Source organism: Taudactylus pleione, unplaced genomic scaffold (genome assembly GCF_031769625.1).
Source record: "Taudactylus pleione unplaced genomic scaffold, aTauple2 ptg000579l, whole genome shotgun sequence".
In the NCBI taxonomy this organism is placed as follows: Eukaryota; Metazoa; Chordata; class Amphibia; order Anura; family Myobatrachidae; genus Taudactylus; species Taudactylus pleione.
Window position 1 is genome coordinate 5,156,844 of NW_028284981.1, and position 23,665 is coordinate 5,180,508.

Here is a 23,665-nt window from a genome sequence, read left to right on the forward strand (position 1 = left end):
AAACCGACTATGTGCTCAAGTTCTTAAATATTGCTAGGTGGGTTGTCTAGAGCCGTAAGCGTATCCCACATTGCTATAGTCACCTGGGACCATTGGAGTACCCAATCCTCCAAAGACGTGGCATCCTAGGAAGGGACATGGTCTTAATTGGTTTGAGCAAATGGGTGCCTTGTACATTCCCAAGGTTATCTAGACTTCCTAGAGTTCTCCTCAGCATGGTGCCTGTTGTCACCTGAGAACTTAGGGAGGTTCAGTAGCCGCCTTCCTGCAGGTAAAGAGCCTAATCCAGCGGGACAATGTCCGAACAAGACCAGGAATAAAAGGAGGGAGCCAGGTCACCCAGGCCTTGTGTTCTACCCTCTAGTTTAGATAGGTTGATAAAAAGAGTCATTACCCCTGTTAGACTGGTTCTGGGTTCTACCAGTGGGGTGTGGTATAACAGATAGACAGTAATTAGATAGACAATGTCTAGGTAGATACCAGGGGGTAAATTTAGTAAAGTGAGAGTTTTTAGAGGTGGAGATGTTGACTATAGCAACCAGATTCTAGTTATTATCTTCTAGAAGAGTGCTAGTAAAATGTTAAGTACAATCTGATTGCAACATCTCCACTTCTAAAAACGCTCACTTTAATAAATTTACCCCCAGATGTTAGACAGATAATAGGTCCACAGGGTCAAAAGGTCAACATGAAAATGATCAACAAAATATTGGTCGACATGATTCTTTTTTTTTAGCCCTAGTCTTCACCCTAACCCTCCCCCTCCCTCCTGGTGCCTAACCCTAACCCTCCAGTAAGTGCCTAAGCCTAAAAAAGAAAAAAAAATAATAATAAAAAATGATGTCGACCTTTTGTACGTCGACCTTTTGTCCCCGTCGACCTATTTACTGTCTAAAATCTTGTGTCTATCTAATTACTGCCTATCTACAGTCCGAAACCCCTTACCAGTGTTGACGTTGAATCCCCATAAACTTTGCTTTCCGTGTGGACCTGCCAAAAAGTTGGGAGACGTTGAGCTGGGTCTCTGCCCAGCTGGTACAGAGGAGTGAAGACTGTATGGCGTGATGGGCGCAATATTGCTCCAGAGAATATGGTGATCATCACCCTTTATGTTAGGGTTGATGCTACGAACGCCTAGGTTTTCGGTAACAGATATTCCGACTTGCTCTATATAAATCCATTTATGCCAGAAAATAAAGGCACTCCTGCATCCTCCCAGGTATAAAGTGATTCGGAACTCACGCTGGTACCTGTTGCACCCAGGCGGCACATAAGGCATCTCTGGGTGACTGGTCAGTGTGCGAGACTATATGGGAGAAGCTGGCCAGTAGCAGAGTTATAGGCTCCCCGCTACAGGAGAGATTCATTACCAGGGAATTGCTGAGCAACAACAATAATATACAGCTTACAAAACCCAAGATCTCCAATGGAAACAACGGTTTAATGTGGGGAATACCAGCATTCTGCATATTACAGGCTTGTGTATTCCCAACAAGATATAAAAGTAAATAATACATCCACTGCAACAGACACCCATCCGGTCACTTTGCCAGTATACTCACATGAATAGAACCCTCTTCATTTTATACCGTTTGTGTATTAACCCTTAACTTGATTTGCAATACATTTTTATTGCATCTTGTAAATGCAATGTACAGGCAATTCAGTGTAGCCACAATCTGCCTCCTTCTGCTCTATTGAAAATGGATTATATCATGGAGACAGACTGCAAACTTTGTGTACACCAACAGAAATAGATCTCGACAGTGAGCGGTCCCCTGGAGAATTAGATAAAGTGAATCCTTTAAATGATCTTAAATATAGCCTAAAGGGGTGCAGGGTCTGGCTGAGCCCCTCTTTGATGCATCGGGTGAAGGGCAGACCCAGCGGAGAGCATCACTAGTACAGCTGCAGAATGACTCACACCCAGCAATTAACATAGGAGGGAGGGGGAGAGGGAGGGGCTATTTTGGAAAGAGACTTTTTTTTCTTTTTTTTCTTCCCTTCCCTGTACAGTTTACCAGCTACAGTCTCCAAGGCAACGATTGGGGGTGAACTGACAATGCAATCTGGAAGTGAGATAGTTGCCTTTTAACCCTTTATTATTAAAATTCTGTGGCGTCCTGACAGAAGGGGGGGGGGGGAGAACGGTCGTTCAACTCTGCGGAGGTTGCGGAGCCGGAAACAGATGGCATTGTGGGGAGCAGGATGGAGGGTTCAACGTGAGAGTGAGCACCCCCCCCCCCCCCCCCCCGAAAAACTAAAGTGAGGATTTGTAGCCAAAGAGACAATTCAGCTCTGGACTCATCTGCAGGAAAAAAAAATGTGTTTTGACAGTAAACACTGCTGGATAGCGTAGGATGGATGCTGTACTAGTACCAGATACATGTACCGTGTGCGTGCGCATGCGTGTGTATGACACATCTGCAGCAGAAGGCTTGGCCGGGCATTTAGGAAAAATTAATGCACAGCAAGAGGGTCACTTGGAGGAAAACAAAGACGAAAGAAACAAAATTATACAACATGAGTAACAATATTAGTCTAGAAGCCTTTAAATTGCATCTGACAAATAGTGATGTCACTCCTATTAAGTCTTCATTCAGTAACCCCTTCATGATCAGGCCGATAATCCTGTATTACATCACTAGAAATAGTATTTTTGGTGGGAATTCAAGTGAATTCTACAGTCAGAAAGAGTTGCTAACGGGAGGGGGGGGGGGTTTGGCAGACGGGGTCATGACCCCTCTAATCCAATACTAGTTTTCATGGGTACCTTCATCTGTGCTGCAGCCTGAACTTGTGTATTTTTGAAAATGACTCTTAACAGGGGGAGGGGGTATTGTGGTATGCAGTCGGGAAGCCGGCGGACCTAGTCCCGACAGCCGGCCTCCCGACTGCTTTATAAAGCTAGACGTCTGTCATTTTCCAGATGCCGGGAGACTGACGCCCGGCAACCCGATCGAAGGGATGCCGGGCACGGACAGCCTCAGGGGGAGGGTGGGGGGGGGGGGGGTGTCGGGTTCAATTTTAGAGCTCCTGGGGGGGACTTAGGGTTAGGCACCCCCCCCCCGGGAGGTTAGGGTTAGGCTAGGGGGAGGGAGGGTTAGGGTTAGGCACCCCCAGGGGGGGGGGGGGGGGGGGGACTTAGGTTTAGGCACTGAGGGGAAGGTTAGGGGAGGGAATTAGGTTAGTCTATACTTACCTTAGGGACGATCGGGATTTTCACCCATGTCGGGCAGCCGCTGTCGGGATTCTGACCGCCGGACTTGCGTCCAGCGGTAAATTATACTGATTCCATTGCAGCTGCATGACCAAATGCAGATAACCATTTTTACGATGAGTTGCTCATAGGGCAACTTTTATTGCAAGGCTATCGGAAAATGTTATATTTCTTTTATTAATAACAGGAAAAGGTTTCTTTTGACGATGCTTAAAAAGCCTTTTTTTTTTTTTTTTTTTAGAAAAAAAAAAAAAAAATATTGAAAAATACATAATTACTTTTCTGAGATTGTTCTCGTAATTAAATTATAAACTATCTGTACACCTCTAGAAACATTTCCTTAAATGTCTTCCCAAATTTTCCGCATTCATTTTGAAACCTCTGTAAAGCGCTGCGGAATATGTGTGCGTTATATAAATAACTGGTAATAAATACCCAATGTGTGTAATCTTATGTAAAAATATTATTATTTTTATCATTTTATTTACTAGCCTCTAGTAGATTGTCTATTACATTAGTTTAGAATAAATTTTAGGGGTTAATGTAAATATTTTCAGTTTATAGTAACTGTCCACTTCCAACACAAAACAAAGCTCCTCATTTATATACTGTACATAGATCGCCCTAGCGATAATGATTTAGCTCAAGCTTTGCCAAAGTGACGCAAGATATAGAGGGTCCATCCCCTTAAGCAGATAAAGAAGTCTGCTCTCAGCAAGAGCATGGGCCACCGTGTTACACATATTTAGCTACATGAGCACGTATGTAATCTTGTCACCATTATCTAGGTCATTAACATGGAGGCTTGCCTCTTCCATATTTAATAACTATAAAATGTTACTGTTGGCCTATGCTGGTGTACAGAGCACGGTAGACAACGACAGGACTAAAAATAAAATTATGTCCTATAGACCACAAAAGACCCCCCCCCCCTACTCTGCATTCCCCCCTCCCCTGTAAAGAAGGTATCTTCTACATCGTTCATCAGCCATGAACCATTATGTATGGTTTCAGTCCTTTCCAGCTCAGGTTCAGCGCGATCACTGCAGATTCTCACTTCTGTATGTCTTTGGAATCCCCACTAATGCCGCGATCAGGATAGCCCTATAGGAATGCAGCTCCTCTTGCAGGTATAAGACAGCACTCTGTGGGTCTGCTTCAGCTTGGATGACAGTCGCCAATACGCACGCAATCGGCCGATTGTTGCTTGCTGTGCATGCGTACGTATCGCAGTGCGTGTGCCGGCCACTGCGATCGGGACTGCGATTGCAGAGGCTACGCAGACCCATCGCACAGTGATCGACAGGAAGTGCCGTTTGTGGGTGGCGACGGGAGGGGGTGGGGCTGATCGGCCGAACGCAGACGTGCCACTGCGTTCGCACGCCGTTTCAGGGGCGTGCATAATATAGCCACGGCAAAGTAATACACAGGTGTGAGGTCTCATAGCGTGCATGGCTGTTCGCAATTTCTGAGTAAGGTCAGGGCTTGTGCAAGTGTGCATATGGGCCCGATGGTACTCGATTGCACCGATGGTTTCGCTATTCTGCTAAACATTACGGATGTGGGTGTCCTTATGTGGTGCTGAGTCTGCATTGCGATCGCAGTGGTTTGGCTTGCTATCGCAGTTGAACTGCGTGTGTACGCAATATTGCGATCCAAAGTTAATCAGGCCCCTGTAACTGGTGCAGCATGATAAAAGTACAAACTGGCTGGATTGGCTGATGATTTGGGCTGGACAATAGATTTTCCATGCAATTATAATCTAACAATTTAGTATGTTACTTTGATAGCAAACTTTGGAATGAAGGTACGGTATATTCATGTAAGAAACATATAAACTTATTGGTTATATTTCACTTTGGAAACCCATAAATGTAGTATAGCACGTGCTGTGAAAGTCGTGTGATTACAATAATTTTATTTACGCTGAGAAATCACTAAGCCGTATTTATTTATTACCAGTTATTCATATAGCGCACACATATTCCGCAGCGCTTTACAGAGAATATTTGTCCATTCACAGCAGTCCCTGCCCCAGTGGAGCTTACAATCTATGGCCCTCATTCAGAGGCTGTCGCAAGAAGCGACCGCTCGCTCTGAATGAGGGCGGCGGCTTGCTTTTTCTAGTGCGGCCTCCTGGTCGCTAGCTAAGCCGTGGGTTACCACCCACAGCTTAGCGACTGAGCAGGTTGATGGTTGCGATGGTCAAGACCATCGAGAACATCGGGGCCTGCGACGAGACCCTACGGTTGGGTCTCGGCAGGCCCCAGGGAGCTTCCTGCTCCGATCGAGCAGGAAGCTCCCCACTGACATCACTGCTGATGTCAGTACGGCCGCCCACAAAACGGTAGGCCTCCGTTTGTGAAACTATCCTCCCGCCACGCCTACAAAACGGGCCGAGCTGTCGATCAACATCGACAGCCGGCCTTTTTGTAGTGAGCTCCGGAGCGAGAGTTTCTCTCTCGCTACGGGGCTTGCGCACGCGCAGTGCGGCCTCTGCGCGTGCGCAGGACCAAAACATCGACCTGGTTGTGAGCGCGCAGCCCTTGCGACCGGGTCTGAATGAGGTCCTATGTTCCCTATCAAATGCACACACACATACACACTAGGGTAAATTTTTGTTGGGAGCCAATTAACCTACCAGTATATTTTTGTGTGGGAGGAAACCGGAGTACCCAGAGGAAACCCACGCAAGCACAGGGAGAATATACACACTCTGCACAGGTAGGGCCATGGTGGGAATGAGGAGAAGCCTTTCATCAGGTATAATGTATTATACTTCCAGTACTATGGAGGTAAATATAAACCGCTTATAAAGTAGAGCATCCTGCCTATGAACAAGACCCAATGGGCTCATTAAAGAAAAGCTGGTCACCATCAATTGCAGACTTTTACATGTGTAAAGAGCAAATCTATCCGTGACTTCTAGTACACACAGCACAGAAGGCTGCCTGCTTCATACTTTAGTTAGGTGGTGCTTCTCTATCTTGTTTTATTGAGAAGCTGTGCACAGACCGAGCTACCATGCAGAATGATGATGCCGTACCTTGTAGCTACTATTAAATTCCGAATTTAGAACATAAAAATGTTATTAGTAAATCTGTCCTAGCATTGGTCACATAAATTAAAACTCAAAATAAATCATAAAATGTATTTAGGCTCCATACAGGTGTCATCTGATGGGCTTGAGATATAAAGGTTTTCCCAAATAAAATTATTAATCCTTCACTCCATTCATACACTCAACCCCTTCCGTCCAATCACTGCCATTTTCTTACCTGTGATTGTATTGCTAACAAGTCCAGCAATGCATCTGGTGTGTGGAGATAGAAGAACCTGGGATTATAATGAACCTCCTCATAGGAGGTGATATCCTTTGCGGGATCCGGTCAGAATCCCGACATGCGGGATGACGGCACCGGAATCCCGACATGTCAGAACCCCGCCCGGCTCCGGCATCTCGACCGCTGCCAGTCCTACAGTAAGTAGTGGGCTTAGGGGGAGGGCTCGGCACTATGGAGGGAGAGGTAGGTTTAGGATGCGGGGAGAGGAAGGTCAGGTTTAGGCACAGGGGGGAAGGAATAGGTTTAGGAAGCAGAGAGGGAGGGTTAGGGAGAGGGGGAGGGTTCAGGTGCGTACACAATTGGCCGATATTTTGAATGATAACAATATCATTATCATGCACTATAATCGGCCAGTGTGTACGCTAAAACGAACGAATGACTAACAATGTGCGCTCCAGCAGGTCGTTGGTCATTGTCGTTCAACGCCCGAGCATGCAGGCCAACCTGACGATATTGTCATTTTGTTGCATGTTCGGGGATGATGGAGGGAGCCTGGCATTGAACGATATTGTTCATGATATCGCTCAATGTGTGTGCTCATTGACGACATTGAGCACAACCCTGCCGGGGACACACTAGACGATATTGCTCATGGAGCAAATCCTTCTAGTGTGTACGCACCTTAAGGATACTGACCGACAGCAGTCGGTATCCTAACCATATCGGGATTCTGACCGCCGGCATCCTGCACCCAACCCGTCCTTTGCATGGAGGTTGAAAGCATGCAATGTCTGACCACCACTCGATCGATCCCGCAATCACCAGCTAGTTATAGTAATAATTAGCACTAGTTGGGGTGTACTGTCAGTCTGTGTTATAAATGGCTGGATGGAGCTCACTAATTTTAAGAACCTCTAATATTTTGTAGTTGATCGGCAGAAAAATAAACAAGACATTTCTAATGCAACAGTATACGGATATATTAAAGCATAGTTTGTATATCCTCAGGGGGTATCCTTTGCTTTTAGGATTAGATATCTCAGTAAGACAACCCAAAGGCTTCCTACCAGGTTGCCCACGACTGAAGTACCTAGCGCCGTTGTCACGTCTGACGTGCTGCACATCAAACCGGATGTTGTTATCGTACCTAAAGTATGTTAATGATGGACGGAATGATGCATCGTTCCGTCCTTCTAGTGTGTACGCTCAATCCCCAAGCGCATTTCTGTCACTTTACACACTACAAGCACGTTTTCCAAAGACAATTGTATTGTAAGTGTGCATGATCAGTATCTGGTAATCCCAACACAGGGGCAACACTCCCCCCACTCTATTACCAGCAGGATTATGAGAACACACCTTGTCTTCTGCCATTTGTCTTTCACCTCTCTTAGCAACACCCATCTATCCTACGGAGCTTCACGTAGCAACCCGCAGCCTCCGTCGCCTCGCAGCAGACATGGGTGGAGGGGCTGGGGAACCCAGAGGTACCCGCAATCATCACGAAGCTCTACAAAGCAGGTTTCACATATATAAACCGAGGGATCACCATCTGTATTGTTTTCATTTCCAGAGAGGTGTTTCTATAGATCTAATCAAGGCCTGAATGAAAGACTGCAGACATAAGAAAGGACCTTGGTAGTAACAGTTAAAGGACCAGCCTATACATTATAGCAAGGACACTGACAGTATGCCGACAGCTGGGAATGCAGAATAACACACTGTAAGACTGCAGAGGATCATTTGCTTGTTTAGGTGACGCAGATTAACGTCATACTTCCTGCAGAACACAACATTTCTCTACAAGAATGACTTTGTTTTGTCACATGACAAGGCAAAGGACTTGTAGCTCTATCTAGGTGTCGTGGAACTACAACTCCCAGCATGACTTGCCATTCCACAGCATCTTAAGAGTCACAGGGGAAGAAAAGGACTCTTTATTTGGGGGCACTCGTTGTATATATTATCTTATTAAAACGCAACTTTTCATAAACTTACTAAGATATATGGATATTTATACCAACATGTAGACATACAGGAATAAAATATATAAATTAAGCACCGTTCAGTGCTTCGTAATAAGCAACAATGTGTTTTAGCAAAATAATGCTATTAGATATGAGAAGCAGCAAAGTATTATTGACAATAGATCATAATATTAGTGTGAGGAATATCCCACCGCTGCCACCATTTGTCAGGGATACGTCAGGGATACTGGGTACAGGTCCCTGACAATTAGAAGAACGGATACTTCCGTTACATGGTGGCCAGCATAGTCACAATAAATGAGACAGAAATCTGTGCTGAGTGTCATACATTACTGAACAGGAATATAACGTTCTCTTGTGTAAAATTATTGTACCGTAAATCAAGCAATATGCTTGATTTACTGTACAATACTTTTACACAAGAGAGAGTTATATTCCTGTTCAGTCCTTTTCTTCCCCTGTTTCTTGCCATATATGTTTAACTCTCAGGGGTGCACCCCCATGAATGTGATTATACTTTACTTTAATTAGTGGGCTACATACTAAATTTTGGACATAATTATTGTGTTACTCGTTTTTACTTACCTGCGCTTAGATTTTTCTCCCCAATTCCCCCTTGTGATTAGAAGTCACATAGGTTGCCCACATTTAAGACTTTGTTCAATCAAAGTTATACTGTATGAAGAAAGTCTGTAGAGGCATTTAGCATCTGTAAATGAGTGTAGGTTACAGCCAGCTGACAAAGGTATGAATGTGCATTTAGATCGCGCACAGAGCGTCTAATGACTGCAAAATACTAAAAAATATGAGATATGGTAAGAACTTACCCTTGTTATCTCTATTTCTACGAAGTCCATAGGGTTCCACAGGATACCTTGGGGTATAGGTGTGACGTCAGTCGCAGGGCACCAAAGAGTTAAGCTTTCAGCCTCCCAGGATGCACTAGGTCCCCCTCCTATACCCCGCCCCCGGGCCAAGGCACCTCAGTTAGTTACCAAGCCATAGGCCGGAGGAGGAGAAGGAAGAGAGAGAACAAAGATCTGGACACATACAAGAATCACATTCTCACCAGAGGGAGACGGAAAACCGGTGACCAGAGCAAAGCCCATCTGCAGCACAGGTGCGACAGGGCGGGAGTCCTGTGGAACCCTATGGACTTCGTAGAAATAGAGATAACAAGGGTAAGTTCTTACCATATCTCATATTTTCTACTTCAGGGTCCATAGGGTATCCACAGGATACCTTGGGGATGTCCCAAAGCAGTATCCTTTAAGGGTGGGGACGCTCCTGTGCAGAAAGGAGAATCCGCCGCCCGAAGGAAGCATCCTGAGAGGCGAAGGTGTCAAACCTGTAATACCTCACGAAGGTATGGACAGAAGACCACGTAGCAGCCTTGCAGATCTGAACTGCCGAGGCACCACGTCGAGCTGCCCACGAAGGACCCACAGACCTAGTGGAATGAGCCTTCAGAGAAGGAGGGACCGGTAGGCCTTCATGAAGATAAGCTTCAGAAATAGCCATACGGATCCAGGCTGCCAAAGTTTGCTTTGAAGCAGGCCAACCCTTTTTACGGAAGCCAAAGAGGACAAACAAAGCGTCCGACTTCCTAAACGAAGAAGTGCGGTCAACATAAGTCCTTAAGGCCCGCACAACATCCAATGAGGCCTCACCCACGGAAAGACCCGGTGAGTTAAAGGCCGGAACAACTATTTCCTCGTTAATATGAAACTGGGAAATAACTTTGGGAAGAAACTCGGGCCGAGTGCGGAGCACTGCCCTGTTCCCATAAAAAAACAAGAAAGGGGGTCTACAAGAAAGAGCCCCTAACTCAGAAACACGTCTGGCCGAAGCAATGGCCAGAAGGAAAACAGTCTTAGCTGTTAGCCATTTAAGATCCACTGAGCCCAGTGGTTCAAACGGCGGTCCTTGGAGAGCCCTCAGGACCACAGCCAAATCCCAAGGCGCCACAGGTGGAACAAAGGGCGGCTGAATGCGGAGAACACCCTGCATAAAGGTGCGCACATCCGGGATTGTAGCAATCCTACGGTGAAACCAGACAGATAGGGCCGAAACCTGTACCTTCAAAGAAGCAAGGCGAAGCCCATGATCTAGTCCCGCTTGCAGGAAGGCGAGAATCCGAGACAGACGAAACTCCCGCGGTGCATAACCTCTCGGTCGACACCACTGGAAGAACGTATGCCACACGCGATGGTATATCCTCGCGGAAGACGGTTTCCGAGCTCGTAACATGGTACGCACCACAGAGCTGGAAAACCCCCGGGACCTCAGCATGGCCGTCTCAACAGCCACGCCGTCAAAGACAGCCGAGTCAGGTCCGGGTGAAGGCAAGGACCCTGAGACAGAAGGTCCGATCGTAGCGACAACCGCAGAGGAATGTCCACGGACAGACCCTGAAGGTCTGAGAACCAGTGCCGTCTGGGCCACGCGGGAGCTATCAACAGGAGCGTCCCTCCTTCCTGTTTGAATTTCCGGATTACCCGTGGAAGAAGGGAGACCGGAGGGAACAGGTATGCGAACCGGAACGTCCACCGGACGGACAGAGCATCCACCAGAGACGCCCCTTTTTCTCTTGTGCGAGACCCGTACACCGGCAACTTGTTGTTGTGCCGGGACGCCATGAGGTCGATTTCTGGAAGACCCCACCTGTCCACCAGTAGTTGAAAAACGTCCGGGTGCAGGGACCATTCCCCCGGATGAACGTCCTGGCGACTTAGAAAGTCCGCCTCCCAATTGAGCACTCCCGGGATGAAGACCGCTGATATGGCCGGAAGATTGCGCTCCGCCCAAACCAGGATCCGAGAGACCTCTACGAGAGCCGCCCGACTGCGAGTTCCTCCTTGCCTGTTTATGTAGGCCACGGTGGTAGCGTTGTCCGACTGGACCTGCACCGGGCGACCCTGGAGAAACCGCTGTGCCTGCTGGAGAGCATTGAAGACCGCACGGAGTTCCAAGATATTTATTGGAAGCTCCGCTTCTGTCGGCGTCCACCTGCCCTGGAACAAGTGTGGACCCGAAACTGCTCCCCAGCCCCGAAGACTGGCGTCCGTTGTCAACAGGACCCAATTTGGAACCCAGAACGGACGTCCCTTGTTGAGGTGGGTCGTCTGTAACCACCACGTAAGGGACAGGCGAACCTCCTGGGTGAGCACAATCGTCTGGGACTTCAGAGACTGAGTCAGCCCGTTCCACTTGGACAGGATCAGGTGCTGCAGAGGTCTGGAGTGAAACTGGGCGTATTCCACCATGTCGAACACCGACACCATGGAGCCCAGTAACCTCATCGCCGAGTGTAAGGACACCCGGCGGCTGTGCAGACAACTGCGCACCCTTGACTGTAAAGCAGAGATCTTGTCCTCCGTCACGAAGATCCTTTGCTGTCCCGAGTCCAATAAGGCTCCAAGATGCAGAATCCTCCGAGACGGGATTAGAGTGGACTTCTGCCAGTTGATTAGCCAGCCGTGCCGTTGCAGCAGTGCAATGGTCAGGTCCAAGTGGCGTAACAGGAGCTCTGGAGATCCTGCCACCAATAACAGGTCGTCCAAATACGGCAACATGCGGACTCCCTGCAGCCGCAGAGAAGCCGCCATGACCGCCATCACCTTGGTGAAAACACGTGGTGCTGTTGCCAGGCCAAAAAGTAACGCCCGAAACTGGAAGTGGTCGCTGCTGATTGCAAACCTGAGGAACTGTTGATGGCGCCAAAGAATAGGGACATGCAGGTAAGCGTCCTGTATGTCCAATGACACCAAGTAGTCCCCAGGTTCCAGCGCCAGAATGATGGACCGTAGGGTCTCCATCCGAAACTTCGGGACCCGCAAAGACTTGTTGAGTGCTTTGAGGTTGAGTATCGGACGATATGACCCATTGGGTTTCTGTACCAAAAATAGATTTGAATAGAAACCCTGGCCCCTCTGGGAGAATGGAACCGCCACTATAACTCCAGCCTGGAGCATAGTGTGCAATACCTTCCGCAGCTCCGTAGCCTTGTTCCGGTCTGATGGGAGACCCGTGGTGAAGAAGCGAGCCGGGGGTCTGTGCCGGAAGGAGAGGGCGTATCCGTGGGAAACCACCTCCAGAACCCAAGTGTCTGTCGTAGTGGTCGACCAACACTGGGCGAACTGTAGCAGGCGGCCTCCCACCCTGGGATCCCCCAAAGGGAGGCCCGGACCGTCAGGCCGCAGGCTTGTCATCTGGCTTGGGGGCCGGACGTCTGGTACTCCATGCCTGCTTCCGGGGCTTGACCGATTTCTTAGGGCCAGCCTGTCGAGGAAACGACTGTGGTTTGGGCCTGCCCTGGGCCCTAGATGACCGAAAGGACGATGGTCCCGAACCAGAAGGAGCAGCGGCCGACGGGAGACAGGCAGATTTGGCTGCCGCCAGCGTGGCCACAATCTTATCCAGATCCGGACCGAAGAGAACTTCTCCGGTAAACGGCAACGCTTCCAGACCTTTCTTGGAATCTGCGTCCGCCTTCCAGGATCGCAGCCACAAGGTGCGACGAGCAGCTACCGCTGCTGAAGAAATTCTAGACACCAGAGTACTAATGTCTAGAGCCGCCTCGTTGATGTAGGTGGCCGAATCACGGAGATTGCCAATCAACTCCGCCTGATCGGCCGGACAGTCGGATTCAAAAGAAGCCTCTAATGAATCCGCCCAGCGCTCCATCGCTCTGGCAACCCAGCAAATGGCCATAGCCGGCCGTGCTGCCCCCCCTGCAAGGGAATAAGCGGACTTCAGGCAGATTTCTACCTTGCGGTCCGTAGCATCCTTAAGGGAGGACATGGATGGCATCGGCAATGTGGCACTACGGACAAGACGGGTCACGTGAGAATCCACCTGTGGAGGGGATTCCCACTTAGCAAAATAATTATCCGCGAACGGATAAGCCACCGCCAGGCGTCTCTGCGGCTGGTATCTTTTGCCAGGTTGTTTCCACGCCTCCTCTAAATGGTCCACCAACTGACCCGAAAGAGGAAAGACTGTGGCATCGCCCTTCACATCTTTGAAAAAGGCATACTTAGATTTAGCCGCTGGGGGAACTTCGTCCTCAATCACCAAGGCTGTGCGGACCGCCCGAATAAGTCCAGGAATATATACTTTGGACTTAGCATCAGCGTCCTTAGTATGGAGAGGTTCCTGATCGTAAGGATCTAGAATCTCCCCATCATCAGACGTCCCTTCGTCATCCTCATAAGGAGCGGACAGAGACGCCACCGGCCTTTTATGAGACCGCATCACAGACTCCCCTTGCAACACATCCGACAAGTGCTGTACAGAACTTGTCAGGGAGTTAACCCACGCTGGCTCCTGAGAACCCGGGAGCGGGGAAATAGGGAGACTGTGGGGTACCACCAATTGTCGTGGGAACCCCTGCATGGGTGACGACACCACAGACTGCTGGGACAAACCCATCGGAGTAAACGCGGGCTGCGGAGCTAACTGGCCCACTAAAGCTGTTAACGCCTGAGCGAAACAAGCCCAGGGCGGCTCCTGTACCGGTGCTGTAACCGTAATAGGCCGCGCCATGGACAAACACTGCCGGCAAAGGCCCTCCGCGCTACCCTCCCCCTCCGCTAACGGTACTTTGCACGTGGTACACTGTAGCCGGAGGGGAAAATCACTTTCAGACATGATGGCACCACGTATGTGACCTCTCTCACCAATTAAGTATTAAATAGGCGAGAGACCACCCTGCAGCACCGCACCGCAAGGGCTTTAGCAGAAAGAACAGTAATAAAGCTGACAGTTTAGAGAAGAAAAGATTACAGGCAGCAGCGCTAGCACAGTCACATACAATGCAGAAAAATAACAATTCCTGCACTAACAGCGCTGATCACTCAACTACACAGACACAGGGCCTGGTAGGACACAGCGCTGCATACACAGACCTGACCACAGCGGAGGAGAGGTATGCGGGGGGACCCAGACCACGATGCTTCCGTCCAGCGCTTCCAGCAGCGTTCACCATGCGTTCTGGAGAAGATGGCCGCCGAGGAGCAGAGAGGAGGCTGGCCTGGGGGAGGAGCGCTGCCACAGGACCAGTCGGCAGCATGCAGAGAGGGCTGTGTGCAGCGGGGGAGGCGCCGGCTGTGAGACAGGGAAGGCGCGCTCCCCTGGCATGCATTTAACCCCTGGGACGCCGCAGCGCTACCGCTCTGCTGCGGTCCGCTGTCCCAGGGGGTAGTGGAAGCGCAGGTTGGTCGCCTGGCTCCACGCTGCAGCCAGTCCCCAGGGAGCCCCCTGCCTGGGGACTTAGGACCATGTGATCAGCGGGGACCCACCGCGGGACCCCGCTGCTTACCTCTGTCCCCCTTGAATCCGGCCATGGTCCGGAGCATCTGGGGTCACCGCTAGCTGTGACCCCAGACGCCCACCAGCATCCCCGGATCAGTACCGGCGTTCTGGTACCGGCGGGGTGTAGGGAAGACAGCATGGACGTCAGGACTGACTGTCCATGCTGTTCATCCAGATGTGCAGCCACAGCTGCATGAAGAATAAGCTTCAGGGGCTCTTCTAGCCCCCACTCCAACAGGTGCACCCGACTCCGGCCGGGCACCAAACTAAACTGAGGTGCCTTGGCCCGGGGGCGGGGTATAGGAGGGGGACCTAGTGCATCCTGGGAGGCTGAAAGCTTAACTCTTTGGTGCCCTGCGACTGACGTCACACCTATACCCCAAGGTATCCTGTGGAACCCTATGGACCCTGAAGTAGAAATGATCATTTACAGATGTGTCCTCACTCGTCATTGCTGCAGTCGCGTCAAACAGCCCCACTTATCGTGCCTGGTCCTGAGACTCTGCTAGCACTGGGTATCTTTCTTGCGGAATATGCCTCGCCATGTAAGTTGGAATGTAACGAGACTCGGACGCACCAGGAATCTGTGCAGATTCATTTGATGTGTGAAACTTGTATATCTGTGTGCGACTTAGTCTCTCAATCAGTGAAGTGCTACGATGCAGAGGACGCAGCTTTTATCCCACGCCAAGTAACGTTTACCGTTTCTGTTGCACACAGATATAAAAGTGTCACATATCACATTAATCAGCACAGTCTCCTGGTGCGTCCTAGTTGTGTATCGCATTGAGACTTGGACACATTTTCAGAAGAGAAAAAAAAAGCGCCAGATTCTAGCAGAGTTGCACGGGACCGTATGGCTCACTCACGCCAGGCATATCGCTCTGCGCGGCGTACTGAGACCAGATGAAGGTTTGTGTGCGATTAATCACACGTTCCTTTTAGATTGAAATCTCGAATGTAATCTGAATCCTACAAATCATGTGACTTAGGAACCTATTTATCATTAAATATGAGGCATATTCCCCGAGCACACCAGTTTTCGTGGGGATATCCGCAAATATTAAGTGTCCCCTATATGTACCATCTCTGCTGCTGTCCCTCCATTTTCGACAGCAGACGCAGCCCTCGTAGGTTTCTATGGGGAAAGCCATGCTGTCGGATTTACCAAGCTCCGGTGTGTGGACCTGCAGATTTACGCCAGCTGAAGATGGCGTTGTATTGCTGTAGCCTATGCTTCGCAATATTTACCAGGAGAGGGTTCCGGAGGGTGCATAAAAACCACTAATATGAGGTAAATAATATCTGACTGTGCACATCCTTTCCCCTGGCATTAGGATAACATGGCCGGTAAGCAAGAGATTAAAAAATAAAAATACCAGTGACTATAAATGTAATAAGAGGTACTCATACTGAATTCTACCCATTACCTATACCCACTAGGTGCAGCCTTTGTGTGGCCCATATTAATAACATATCACCAGGAACCATTGACATTTCAGACCCGAGCTGCAGAGCACCTCATACTTCAGAGATGTCACTGGTTCCCCCGTGAATTAAAAGTTTGAATTCTCAGATACTTGTTAGGCCACAAAATGGCTGCCTCCGCTGTGAGTAGGTGATGCGCGCACTTTAAATGGGGATGTTCTAAACTGATGAGTGTAAAGCTGGCCACACACTAGACCAACTTACATCCAAACAGCCAACTAGTTAATTGGTTGGAATGAAAATCTGGTAAGGTATGAAAGCAAATGACAATTAGCAATTTGCTCCCAAACACCGGAAAATGGACAAAAACTGTTGTTTGAACAATTGTTTAGATCAAACATTTAACAAAACTTGTCTGACGACCATTTTCATCTCTTTTCTGGCATTTAGGAGCAAATTGCTGATCATCATTTACTCCCATTCCTTACCAGATTTTCATTCCAACCAATCAACTAGTTGGTTGGATGAAAGTTGGTCTAGTGTGTGGCCAGCTTAACTCATTGAGTTGCTTATTTAATGCAGCTTTTTTCCTTAGGAAGTGGGCGTGGCTACATTCATGATTATAAATGAAGAGTCAATTATAAAAACAGAGTAAAGATCCATGGTATATACAGCTGTGTACTAATGTTACTAAACTGAAATCAAGATGCCAGAACAGGCTCAGTTTTATGTTCACAAAGTAACAAAGGGCCAGATTCAGACCCGCTCGCTAGGATGCGTTCTCATGCAGCCTGCTGATACCTGCAATCTGTGCATGCATATAAGACGCAGTGCGCGTGCACGAACCAGTCACTGCGATCGCCCCTTGTGCACAGACCCCTCACTAGAATGAGTGACAGGACTAGCCGTTTGTGGGTGGTGACGGGTTGGTCGATGGAAACGGGGGTGTAGTGGTGCGAACGCAGGCTTGTCTGTGCGTCTTAACGCTGTTTCAGAGGCGTGTGTAATTAAGACGCAGCGTCATAGTACACGTCACATGGCTGAATTACACACTGCAGCACTCGCAGTGCTTGCGGTAGGGTATGGTCAGCCACAAGTGCTAGGTATGGGTCAGATGTTACCGATTGTTACATACACTTCCTGGAGATGACGTGCATCACTAAGGGAAAGTGGGCGTCTTATGACAGGCGGGTGGGCGTCTACATACAAACCGAGATCGCACGCAAAGACATAGTGGGCATACTAATGTCTTGCTGTGCGATCGCCAGATTTGCATACTTTGGCAGCTGACGGCTGCGTGCTAACGCATCCTAGCAAACGGGTCAGAATCGGGCCCAAAGGTCAATCTTCAGAAATTGCGGTTCTTTGTGATATATAAATGTAGAGAGAGAACAAACCAACAGTCAGGGATCACAGGATTCAGAACATATTTAGGGCCTGATTCAGAGCCGGACGCTATTTCCAGTCGTTCGTTCAGAAAAAAGGGGTGGCTATTCAAATGAACCGTTCGCTCTTTGCGGTCTGTTCACCCCTCTATGTCTGAACGAGCGAACAAAACTTGCGGTCGTTTTTTGGATAACTACGCCCCCTGGCCGCTCGCATCCTACGTCATGTCCGCTATTTATTAGATTAATCGAGTACATCGACCAGCGTATGAACTGCTCGCTATTCTTGTGGTTGGTTTTTCCTACCACAAATTTGCGAGCAGTTCTGACTATAAAATAACCCAGTGACGTGGTCAGTGATGCTGCTGTATTAATTATGCACACCCATAAAACGCCCGTTTTGACCTTTAAGCACGCCTGCGTTCTGATCTCCACTCCCCGTTTTCAAGCACCTTCCCCTGTTACCACCCACATACGCCTCCTCCTGTCACTCATATTAGCAGGCATTCGCTATTTATCGAACAAACGATTTTCGGCCGCACTGACTGGTTCGCGCATGCGTATTACGATCCGTACGCATGCGCAGTTGGGCAAACATCGCTCGGAACGAACGAGTGGCCGCTTACGACCGGCTCTGAATCAGGCCCTTAGACCACTATTAAAGGATCTCTAACCTTAAAAAAAACATGGCCTATTTCTGTAATGTACAGTATAGTTAATATGCAAATATTGTGTATATTTTATGTTCTATCTTTGGATAAATGTATTTCTGTAGGGCAGTGGTTCTCAAACTCGGTCCTCACACAGGTCACGTTTTCCAGGTCACCCAGCAGGTGCACAGGTGTATTTATTACTCACTGACCCATTTTAAAAGACCCACAGGTGGAGCCAATTATTTCACTTGTGATTCTGTGAGGAGACCTGGAAAACATGCACTGTTTGGGGTCCTGAGGACCGAGTTTGAGAACCTGTGCTGTATGGGGGAGCCTATATATTAATAGTCCGATTACCTTAGTAAGATTTTTAATTGCCGCTGCTGGCCTGGAGCGGTAAGGGTTAACTTACTGCTTCCTCAGGAAAATCCTGCTTGCCAGCAATAAGCTTTTCAGCTGGTGATACATCAGCCCCAGTTAAGTTTGTTTACACACAGCAGCAGGAAGCCATACCTGGTCCTCAGTGCTCCCTTCTGTTCACCTCTAAACAGACGTCTAGTACCTGATACATGCAAGAGGGGCGACGTACACGGGAGATTTATTAGTAGCCATACAGGGCAAAGTCTTATCGGAGAACACAAGAGTGGTGGTTCTTGAGAAAGGTCTGTTTAATTGTCGTTTGCAGCAGTCACTTCTACAGCGGTACAGAAGCCATTATGTGCAGACATTTCTATTAATAGATTGCTAACTCCATTAGATAATGGGAAAACCATTGAGAACACAGTTAGAGTGCCTTTCAAGACCACTTTTGTGAGCTCGGGTGAAAGTGGTCTGATGAAAGTTTCACAGTGTAGATCACAAGTAGGAGGGGAGGACAGACAAAAAAAAAGGTAGACCGGAAGGAGCCCCCCTCCCCCCCAACTGTTTATATCCAAAGCCTTCCACCGAACGGAAAGCCCTGACTGGCTACAATGGGTATCTGCCACAACTTTCTACCACCGGGCAACCATCGCCCATTGGCAACCCTAATGTTTACCAGCTGCCAGGCTTCAAATAGTCACAAAGCAAAACCGGACACTGTGATTCATAGCGAAAGCTGAACTTGTTACACAAACCCTCTCCCCATCTGCTGCTAATCTGATCCTTACATTTAAATTCATATGGAGACGCAGGACAGCTACTTAAATTGAAAACCGCACACGCTTGTAACCCGCTCGCTATCCCCCCCTTATACGTTACTTGGCGCATACAGGGCACCTCACCCGTTATGGAAACCTGCTTTTCCCGTTCACATCTCGGCCTTATACCTGTCACTTCCTACAAACAAGTCAGCTACATTAATATCAGGATAAGCAACATGACCCAGAGATGAAGTTCCAGGTAGAGAAAGCATTTTCATATACTGTATGTTCATTAAAAAGAGCCACTTAAAATCAAGTTACCCCTAATTATTGCTGTTTATTAATATAACGTCATCAATTTACGCAGTGCTGTACACGAGCTCCCCAACAGTTCAGGTTTTCGAGATATCCATGGTTGAGCACAGGTGATTAAATCAAATTGACTGAGGTACTAATTAAGCCACCTGTGTTCAACCATGGATATCGCTAAAACCTGAACTGTTGGGGAGCCTTGAGGACGGCGTTTGGGAACCTCTGCACTACAGTTAATCTCGTCAGCAGTCAATTAACCAACTGTTCTGTTTTTGGAGTGTGGGAGGAAACCCACACAAACACGGGGAGAAAATACAAACTCCACACATACTGTATATGGCCCTGCTCGGGAACTGAACTCATGGCCTCAATGTATTGAGGCAGTAATGCTAACCGGTATGCCATGGACTGGCCTATAGTGGTACAGGGGAAATTCCCGGTGGACCCCACCCCCTCCACTAGGGGTGGAGCAGGTTCATGGATGAACTTGGGTGCTTGATTTGTTTCTATGGAAACTACACTAGGATTAGCCCTCCTGCCAATCAGAGTGGGTGGTGCTAACACACCCCTGTCCCTTCTTTTATAAAAAGGACACTGTTCTTTGCAGGTCTACTCTAATGGTTGGCCAAGTCAATCGGTTTTGGCTGGCCACACCCCCTCTGGTGACTGGCCACACCCCTTAAGCTTTGGCCCCCTACCATTGAATTCCCTGGAGGGCCCTTCAAGCCCAAATCCAACACTGCTATCCAGCTGTCCATGGTAGACTAGTTTTGGTCCCTCCCCTGAAACCCTATCACTACTGTAACTTGCAAATGCACTGCCATGTTCTAAGCCCATTAATGTGCAGAAAAACTGATAGACTGGGTTAGGCTGGGTACACACTACACGATTGTGTGTACCCAGCAACTAGATGATGCGATGGAACGATGCATAACACCATCCGTACACACAGCGCGATGCTGTAATTAATGGCACAATGTGCCGTTCCATGCTGCATTTAGCAGCATGGTGTCGTTCATTAATTCATTTTATGGGACAAGCAGCACATCAGATGGGAAGATGCAATGAACGACCAACATGAACACGCAAATTGGGCATACAGCGGACCGAACAATATATTGTTCCGTTTCGCCTCAAAATGATAGATTGCCGAGGAATCGCCAAATATGTACCCAAGGTAACACACAAAACAGGTGCCATAGCAAGGCCCTCTGAAAATAGCCAGTAGATTATTTTTATCTGGAATACTAAAGCCATCAGAACAATGGCACTCCCTCACATGTGTGTCATGGTGTATAACACACACGTTGCAATTCAGCACATCTTACATATATGGGAGTATTCTACTGGCGACTCCACGCGACTATCAACAATGGACTCTTGAGCGCTGCCGAAGAACTGGCCACACTCCTAAAATAAGAATACCACCGTTGTAATAGAGCTGGTATAAAAAGCAGTGATAAGAAAGAGCTGGAGGAAATTATTCAATATTTCCTGCCTGCATGTTCTGGAAATACAGGAATAGGTACAGTACATATTGGCGTGAGGAACTGCTCTTTTTGGGACCTGTAGATCTTCATCAGATAAGATTTTAGCAGTAAATACAGAAGCTATATTACATGAATTTTTTGGACTTTTTTCCCCCCATGTAGTATAAAAGGCATCGACCTATGCCTGGAATAGCAGCAAACCTAACAAGTCTGGGCTATATTGAGCACAGTTTGTGAAGTTATGCTCCTGTGAGATAATGTGCAAACAAAATTACACAGCCTACATTGCAGCAGTACTGGTGTTGGGCAGCCAGATAAAACGGTGTGAACCGTAGTAAGAACACAGGATCCGATCCAGTACACTTTTATACATTTTACCAGTGTGCACAACATACAGAAGCACTACAGCTAACCATTACACATTTAGAAGATATAACAAACTTCTCTTCCTTATTAAAGCCAACTAGAGACCCTGCTGGGCTTGCCAGAGAATGATAGGAGTTGGACTCCACAACCCCGGTAAACGTATGCATCGATGTCACTCAATTAGGCCTCCAGAAAAGCAAAAAAATAGTCTGGATAACAAAGAGTGGTGGTATCATTTACTCTACTCAACAATACAGGTCACCTCCTACCACAATCTACATTATAATCACAACACCCCCAGCACCATAAAGCCCAAGCGGACAGGAATAACACGAATGATTTAAGATACAAGCTCACCTCACCGTCCTGGAGTTCTCTCCGTCAGACCTGTAACACACAAAATGATAGAACGAATGACATATATGAACATGACATGGTCAGTATTATCAGAGGTATAGGTATAGGAGGTGAGTGGTAGACAGGGACGTAGCTGGGCATACAAGGCATCTTGTGTATGGAGGATTCAGAAATCCTTCTAGCCATGCATGTTACTAACTAGTGTTCATTCTAGCACCCTGCAACCCGTGCACTTTCTCTTTCTTGCCTGTGGTGTCGCTCTCTGCTCTGGTGCTTCTAGCACACTATGGTCTGTAGCTCAGCAGTTAATGTTTTAGAAGCACCAGAGCAGAGAGCGACACCCAAGGCAGGAAAGTAGGAACTGCCTAGGTTGTGACAGGTGCAGGGTGCTAGAATGAACACTACTTACTAGGTTAACAGCTAAGATCATCCTTATTAGTCTCACTTCTTAAAACACCCTACACAGTTCATCGAGCTCCAAGTATATGCAGGTCACGGCCAGAGAAGCCTGGTCAATGGGGAATCTAACATGCAAATCCAACCCAGTTTTAGGGGCCTATTTATCAACGAGTTTTATCACGAGCAACGAGTGATTGAATTTGCTGCGTATGATAATGGTGCTGCAGCCAATCAGCTCCTGTCATCTGTTTAAAAAAATGACAGCTGGGAGCTGATTGGCTGGAGCACCAGTTATCATGAGCAGCAAGTTTGATCACTCATTGAGCATGATAAAACTCATTGATATATAGGCCCCTTAGAGGGAGCATTGATTAGGGTGTGGAAAGCGGTGTGTGGCATTTCTGCCATTAAAGTCTAATTGGCATTCACACAGAAGAGTCAGCCATTTTATGGTCTGAGCCTATAGGCTCCCTTTGCCTCAGTGATGTCACTCGTTCATAGTGATAGTGAATACTGGTCAAACCCACAAAATGGCTACCTCCGCCACATGCACCCAGTACTGGCAGAAATACCACACCAAGGGGTAGATGTACTAAGCCTCGAAGAGAGATAAAGTACCAACCAATAAGCTCCCACTATCATTTTTCAAATAGACTTTAAAATGACAGTTAGGAGCTAATTGGTTGGTACTTTATCTCCCCCCAAGGCATTACACGTAAAACATGATAAATTGAAATTAATGAATAGGTGCTAAAGAAATTGTGTTCATGGGGGAACCTTCCTTTAAATTTGGTGGACAATCACAAATTATGGGCCTGATTCATCACACCAACATCGTACGCAGATCGTCCGATGGTGCGTACTGCACATGCGTCGCAGTGTGAGTGCGTGAGATAGCATTGCAATCGCACTGCGATCACCTACGCAGATATAAAGCCATCGCAGGCCGAGGGACGGGTCGTTAGCGTTTGGGGGTGGTGACGGAGAAGTGTTAGGAGAAACGCAGGTGTATCTGTCAGTTTGAACGCCGTTGCATGGGCGTGTATAAATTAACCACTGCGATGGCATACGCAGCTTGTGTACTTACTGCGTGCGCCGAGGTTAGCAATTTCTGGGTATGGTCAGACCTGTTGTAATTATGTGTGAGGGTTCTGATGTTACTCGATGTTCCCGATGTGAGATGGCGGTAGTGGGTGTCTCTATGCTGGCTGGGCAATTGCATTCATTAGCATATTTTTTGCATGTGTAATAGCAGCCACAATTGTAATAGCCATCCTTGGTGAATCAGACCCTATGTTCCTTTTTGAGATAAGAATTCTTAACTCCGTATTGGATCACCCTATTTAC

At 47.9% G+C, this 23,665-nt stretch overlaps 1 protein-coding gene across 2 annotated transcripts in view; it reads right to left on the bottom strand.

The window, feature by feature from the left end:
* IQSEC2 (IQ motif and Sec7 domain ArfGEF 2) overlaps nt 1-23,665 on the bottom strand; it is a 203,614-nt gene that overhangs the window by 112,154 nt on the left and 67,795 nt on the right. For both annotated transcript variants that reach the window (XM_088453404.1, XM_088453402.1), the window contains exon 2: nt 21,920-21,949. In XM_088453404.1, coding sequence (XP_088309530.1) covers nt 21,920-21,949 — 30 coding nt within the window. The remainder of the gene's footprint in view (nt 1-21,919; nt 21,950-23,665) is intronic.